The 7345-nt window shown below is 30.3% G+C and overlaps 2 protein-coding genes across 2 annotated transcripts; one reads left to right on the top strand and one right to left on the bottom strand.

Annotated features, from left to right (window-relative positions):
* Positions 1-567: 567 nt before the first annotated feature.
* LOC107840275 lies at positions 568-1502 on the bottom strand. The gene is made up of 2 exons (XM_016684094.2): positions 976-1502; positions 568-849 (listed from the first exon to the last, which is right to left on the bottom strand). Exons 1-2 carry the CDS (start codon positions 1394-1396, stop codon positions 764-766), a joined length of 507 nt encoding a protein of 168 aa, XP_016539580.1. The 5' UTR covers positions 1397-1502; the 3' UTR covers positions 568-763.
* A 4310-nt stretch (positions 1503-5812) lies between these two features.
* LOC107879505 (heparan-alpha-glucosaminide N-acetyltransferase-like) lies at positions 5813-7073 on the top strand. The gene has a single exon (XM_016726538.2). The coding sequence runs from the start codon at positions 5852-5854 to the stop codon at positions 6995-6997; it is 1146 nt and encodes a 381-aa protein (XP_016582024.2). The 5' UTR covers positions 5813-5851; the 3' UTR covers positions 6998-7073.
* The last annotated feature ends 272 nt before the right edge of the window (positions 7074-7345 follow it).

The following is a 7345-nucleotide window of genomic DNA, read 5'->3' as shown; positions in this document are numbered from 1 at the left end:
TTTTTTGGTCAGAGATAATGACAAATTAAACAATCCTAAAAAATCACGAGAATGTTGAACCTGTAATTACAGTAAGTATACAGTCACCAACTATAATGTAACATGTGATCCTCTTTTGGCAAATAATAAGTATCTGTAATTTGGTTTTACTTACCTTATAATCACAAGCTTTTATTATAATACTAAATTAACACCCCAAAACTTGTAAAATAATTTCCTTTTAAGGAGGTATTCTGGTTTAAATATTTAGTAACATCTTGAATTCTAGTCCTAAAAGGAAAATTAAACTTATTATTATTATTATTAACATGTTGCTTCTTTTTTTAATTCTTTAATTTGGTTATCTTCCTATTTTATTATTATTTTCCTTTCAATTCAACGTTGATTTCATTTTTTTGAATCATGTCTAATAGAGAAAAACCTTTCTAGCTTACAAAAATAGAGATAAATTTTGCTTACATTGTATATCTCCCTACTCCACTTATAAGATTAAATTGAATATCTTATTATTACTGTATATTATTATTATGGGGTATTTATTCAATCCGCCGTTTTTGGTCAGCACTAATAATTTTAATTCAAAAAACATAAGTAGTAAATTAAGCATCCAGTTCCATTTATTCAACTGCTCAATACATAAAGTTCTACATCTTGTTTTGCATCTACTAATCTTACAACAGAGTTTTGCATTGCACCTACGTAATATTCTAGTAATATATCGATCGAATATCACTAAACTTTTAAATTAATTCTGAATCAATCACTATATGGAAGGTAATCCACGCACTGAAATAGCCACCATTTGTGCCCATTGTCTCAACCTCATTTTCACTGTCTCCGGATCATCACCTTCACACAAACACAAAAAAAAATAAAAAAATATTACAACTGTTCGGACGAACTCAAATAACTTTTAACTAAATTTTATATTAGTATAAGAAAAACTCATAAACTTCAAGTTTTGAATTATGATACCTGGTTCAACAATGGAGACGGAGCTCTCAACAGATGAAGGAGTTTCAGAGTCAGAAGTTACCATCGAAACAGAAGAGGAGGATCGAGATAACTTGTTAACAGCTTGATAAAGCTCCAAAGCGGGAAAAGCACTGGTTAGCTTCGGATCCAAATCAGAATTCGGATCGAATCCGAATCCTAATTCAAAGCAAGCACGGAATTCATCGACGTCAACGTCAGTCAAGCAGTCCATGGAACGACGGCGTTCATCGGCGGCGTTGAGGCTCAATGAACGGCAGTCATCGGCGGTGGTGATGCGGCGGCGTTCGGCAGCGAGACGGAGACGGTGGTTCTTACGGCGTTTGAGCCAAGTTCGTTCCCGTTGAATGTCGGGGGACCATGATTTGCATTTGAAAAGAGCGGCATTTATTTGTTCTGACATTTAGCGCCGCAATTTTGTCTAAAGAAGAGACATTGAATAAGAAAAATATAAGTTGATTGCTTGAATATATAAGCAAGAGTGGGCTGAAATGAGTTGGGCTGGATCGAACTAGGTTGCTACTAACCAGCATATTCCATTGAGTTATTTGCACAAATATCCTTATGTTAAGGGGTGTAGATTTAAGAAATCAGATTTGAGTGAAGTTTAAATTGAACTTTCAAAATGTATTTGGTAATAGATTTTTTGAAATAAATTTTCTTTTTTTATAAAAAAAATTAAATATGAAATATATTGATTTGTATTCATAAGTTTTAAAACCTATTAAAGTACCTATAATGTTGACACAAAATTATCATTGTTATAGTAAACTAGATGATATATTATTGTAAAATTATAACATAATATTTTAATAAATAAATACTAGCAGCTACTACAATTCGTTACATAATACACAATTACAGACATCCATCAGTACAAAAAGGAATAAAATAACACGATTGAAACTGTAACTCTAGCTCTCCTCTAATATAATCTTTCTATTAGTGAATATTTTTTCAGGACGAGCATGCATTTTTGGATTAGATGACCGAAAAGGATAGATAAAATTTGCTGATGTCATAAATTGATGAGTTTTATTTTCTTATAAAATATAAAAATTTGGAGTAAGTTTTAAAATATAAAAGAATTCAAAAATTATTTTTTGGCCAAAATAAGGTTTCAATAGATTTTGGATTTAATTTTCAAAATCTCCAGACAACAAGAAAAATCCTATAATTGTAAAAAAAGAAAAAAATTCAAAAAGTTCTTCCAAAATGTTTGACTAAACAAATTCTTAATTTTGTCCTTCAAATTTATGATCTTTAATTTTTTTATTTCTACTCTTTAAATAACGAAAAGAAGTGATAAAAAATATCTTAATATCCAAATTAAAAAAAAAAAACGAAGAAGTAAGTTTATATTTAATTTTCGGGTTATATAATATACCACAAGTTATTACTCCCACTTAATTCCACAAACTACATGTCTTAGATTTCTATATAGCTTATGCTGATGGACGCATGAATCCAATTTCAAAATCTACAAAATTATATCATAAGAAATATAATTTATTCTTGCAGAATTTATGTTGAACACGATAAAAATACTCTAAACGTATATATATTGAGCGAATTAGATTCTACAGTATAAAACTTATTCAGGATAATTTACTTTATCCTCCTTCCACCCCGGGATGTTGTAAGTACAATATTTATTAAAAAAAAGAAAGTACACAAAATAAAGATGGATAGAGTTGCATAGTCATAAACAAAGCTTCATAAAGGTTTATTAGTTGTGAGTGTTTTAAATATACGAGTAAAGGAATAATTTTTTTTCTTAAAAAGAACTCTCACTATTATTATTCAGTAGTACTAAACAAATTTTTTACCATAAAAGCTTTGGAAACTGTTTTACATAAACATCTTTGAGAAATATTTAAGTTTTCAAGATCTTGAAAAATATTGCATGCATACAAACAACGGCCACTTATATAGTAACCCTTTAGCACGTATAATGTATTAAAGATTTTTAAAAATATTTCTTTGTACGTATTTGCAAAATTTAATAGGTAGTGATCTCAGAGATAAATATCAAAAAAAAAAAAAAACATAATGTATAGGGTATCGACATCCATCTACCACATGTAAACTACAACAAAACAATACGATGATAGAGACGTCAAAACAGTATAATTAAATCTAACCTTTACACAAAATTTCCTCATAGCCTTCTGACACTCATCTACTACCTGTAAATTATAACAAAATAATACGATAATAGAAATATCAAAATAATAAAATTAAACTAATTAACCTTTACACAAAAAAATTCTCAAAATAGATATTTAAATATAATACAATTAAACCTAACCTTTATCTAAAAAATTCCTCAAAGTCGACCGACATTCATTTATCACTTGTAAATTTATCTACGACCTGTAAACCACAACAAAATAATACAATAGTGATCACACCTGTAAACTACAATAAAATAATACAATAGTGATCACAGAACTTCAGTTTTGATGAAAAAATAATTCTTGTCTGAGCAAAAATTTTGACCCTAAAGAATGACTTGAATGAAAACAAAGAAGATATATATATATATATTTATATCTACACCTACATCTATAATATATTAAAAATGTGAAGACTCTTAGAAAAGTGATTTGAACTTTTTACCCTTCATTAAACGATTCTTCTTTAGACAAAACTGTCTTTTCACTATTTTTTTAATTTATTATTTAATTATTTTTTATTATATTAACTAGACTTCCTAAAATATACGAGACTTCTAAAATATATGGTAGGAGAATTAATTAATATTTTTTCCTTTCTACTAGACTTCCTAAAATATATGAGACTCCTAAAATATATCGTAGGAGAATTAATTAATATTTTTCTTTCTAACAGACTTTCTAAAATATATGAGACTCCTAAAATATATGGTAAAAGAATTAATTAATATTTTTCTTTGTACTATTCAATTAGAATAAATACTCCTAAAATAAGATTCCATTAAGAAAATATTTCTATAAATATTGAGATGTAAGTTAAACTAAAGAACTAACCGATTTGCCTAGCGGGAGAATATGATTGATGCTCGTCTAACTTGATTTGATTGCATGTCTAGATTGATGGATGTTTGATTTTCTAACTCTCAACTTCTACACTGTTTTTGTCAACGTAATAGAATTCAACATGTGTGTATATATATGTCTTCTTTGTTTTCACTCAAAATCATTCTTTAGGGTCAAAATTTTCGCTCAAAGAAAAATTAGTTGGTTCAAAATCGAAGCTTTAATTTGTGATTACTATTATATTTTTTTTATATAGTTTACAGGTCGTAGATGAATGTCGGTTGACTTTGAAGAATTTCTTGTGTAAAGGTTAGATTTAATTGTATTATTTTGATATCTTTATTATCTTATTGTTTTATTTTAATTTACAGATACTAGATGAATGTGGGTCGGCTTTGAAAATTTTTTTTAGGTAAAGAGTAGGTTTAATTGTATTATTGTAATATCTCTATTAGTTTGTTATCTTGTGGTAGTTTACAGTTCGTAGATGAATCTCGATCGGCTTTGAGAAATTTTTGTGTGTAAAATTTAAGTTTAATTGTATTGTTTTGATATCACTTTTATCGTATTATTTTGTTGCAGTTTATATGTGATAGATAAATGTTGGTGGACTTTGAAGAATTTTTTTATGTAAAGGCTAGGTTCAGTTTATTATTTTGATATCTCTATTATCATATTATTTTGTTATTGTTTACTGGTAGTAGATGAGTGTCGGATGACTTTGAAAATATTTTTGCGTGTAAAGATTAGATTGAATGTCGATCGACTTTTAAAAATATTTTTGATAAAGATTAGGTTTAATAAATAAATTCTCCATCTTTACATGCTCAAAAAATATTAAATTCAATTATTATATTCATTCTTATTATTTAAACAAATATCTAATGTAATATTTGAACTCATTAAAGTAAGGTACACGCGCAAGACGCGTACACCTAAACTAGTATATATATACACACACGTTGAATTCTATCATGTTGTCAAAAACAGTGAAGAAGTTGAGAGTTGAAAAATTAAGCATCTACCAATCTAGACATGCAATCGAATCAATTTAGATTAACATCAATCATATTTTTTCAACAACTAAATCGATTTCTTTTTCTAGTTTAATGTGCATCTCATTATTTATAGAAGTATTTCCTTAATAGAGTCTTATTTTATGAGTATTTTTCTATCCTAATTTAAGAGTATTTTTCTAATTGATCAGTACAAAGAAAAATATTAATTGATTCTCCTTTCATATATTTTAGGAGTCCCATATATTTTAGGAGTTTAGTTAATATAATAAAAATAATTAAATAATAAATTTAAAAAAATAGTGATTAGAAGACAGTTTTGTGTAAAGGAGTATTTTTAGTGAAGAACAAAAAGTTGAAAATCACTTTTCTACTTTTTAATATATTATACTCCGTAGATAATATAGAAATAGTTTTCCTACTTTTAGTTGAATTAGGTTTTCACTACTATAAATACTAGTGTTTCTACCTCTAGTAGACAACATTAGAATTATTTTACTTCCCTTCAAATTGTTACTTAGAGAGAAAGAAATTAAATCTCGTCTTCTTCATTTTTTTCTCCGGTTGCATTGTTTTAATATATCGACAGTAATGGAATCTGATCGACTAACTGGAGAGAAGATTAATGGTGAACGAATAAGGTGGGGGAATAATTATGTGCAAGTTCAGACAGAAGCCAATAATGTCTCTTCTAAGATTGAAATTATTACATGCGATGGAACGAAAGAGAACGTTAATGTAGACTTGAACAACAAGTCTACATTAACAGGAAGTGGCCGCGTTCTTTCTCTGGATATTTTTCGCGGTCTCACTGTTGTGTTGATGGTATTCGTGGAATATGCTGGCGGAGTTTATCCTTCTGTCAATCATTCGCCCTGGAATGGTGTAACCCTAGCTGATTTTGTCATGCCATTTTTCTTGTTTATTGTGGGTGTATCACTTGGACTCGCGTTCAAGAACTTGCCCTGTAGGTTGATCGGGACTAGAAAAGCAATCTATCGCGCTCTTAAGCTTTTTGTCATTGGTCTGTTTCTTCAAGGAGGCTATTTTCATGGCTCCGGAAGTCTTACTTACGGAGCGGATTTTGAGAGCATTAGATGGATGGGTATACTGCAGAGAATTGCAGTTTCGTTTTTGGTGGCAGCTATGTGTGAAATTTGGCTCAACGCTACTAATTTTAACGTCAGTTCAGGAAAGTCTTTGATGAAGAAATATCGTCTTCAATGGGCTCTGACTATAATTGTTACTGTCGTATACCTTTCTTTGTTCTATGGTTTATACGTTCCTGATTGGGAGTATCAGATGCCAACGGACCTATCTTCTTCGAAAACAGTAACATTCTCAGTTAAATGCGGTGTACGAGGAGATACTGGGCCAGCATGTAACGCTGTAGGAATGATCGATAGAAAGATACTGGGAATTCAACATCTATATAACAGGCCTATTTATGGACGATTGAAAGAATGTAGTGTCAGTTCCCCAGACTACGGTCCTCTTCCTCCAGTTGCACCATCATGGTGTGGCGCCCCATTTGATCCAGAAGGACTATTGAGTTCATTAATGGCAATTGTAACATGCTTCATTGGCCTGCATTACGGCCACATTATCGTCCATTTCAAGGGTCATAAAGTTAGAGTCCAGCAATGGTTGATACCGTCCTCTTGTCTGGTACTGTTGGGTGCAATATGTGACTACGGCTTTGGGATGCATTTGAACAAGGCTTTGTATACCTTCAGTTACATGTGTGTTACTGCTGGTGCTGCTGGATTTCTCTTCACTGGAGTCTACATGATTGTTGATGTGTTGGGATATAGAAAATACTGGACCATAGTATTGAAGTGGATGGGAACGAACGCGTTGCTGATTTACGTTCTTGTATCGTGCAACATCCTGCCGGTAATTTTGCAGGGGTTCTATTGGAGGCAGCCTGAGAATAACATTCTCACGCTGATTGGAATCGGACACTGAAACTATAAGATGGATAGGTTCGTTGCTTGTAATTTTTATCTTTATATTAGATCTAGTATACGTTTAAACCAGACATGTATATATATGTTACGCCATAATAATTAGTAGTAGTATTTTGTTTTATGTCAATGGCATGACCTCAATAAAGAGGCTTCAAGTTCAAATATTAATCAAAATATATAAGTTTCCATCAAATTGTTATATTTGTACTTGGCACATTAAATACAAGTGGATGTTTTATAGCACTTCTACTACTTGATGACTTGAATAAAAAAGAGGCTTTTAAGTGTCTCAAACCTAAAAAGAGAATATATGTGTACAGAATATTAAGGGCTTAGGCCCAAAGGC

The sequence above is a fragment of the Capsicum annuum genome, chromosome 8 (assembly GCF_002878395.1).
Source record: "Capsicum annuum cultivar UCD-10X-F1 chromosome 8, UCD10Xv1.1, whole genome shotgun sequence".
Classification (NCBI taxonomy): Eukaryota; Viridiplantae; Streptophyta; class Magnoliopsida; order Solanales; family Solanaceae; genus Capsicum; species Capsicum annuum.
Note: the sequence above shows the minus strand (reverse complement) of the source record. Positions and strands in the feature narration are given on the sequence as shown.

What these genes read in the sequence shown, in the direction of transcription:
- LOC107879505 (XM_016726538.2), top strand. Translation starts at nt 5,852, where the DNA reads ATGGTATTCGTGGAATATGCTGGCGGAGTTTATCCTTCTGTCAATCAT.
- LOC107840275 (XM_016684094.2), bottom strand. Translation starts at nt 1,396, where the DNA reads ATGTCAGAACAAATAAATGCCGCTCTTTTCAAATGCAAATCATGGTCC. An exon ending in CGTCTCCATTGTTGAACCAG is followed by an intron (nt 850 to 975) that starts GTATCATAATTC and finishes GTTTGTGTGAAG; the next exon opens with GTGATGATCCGGAGACAGTG.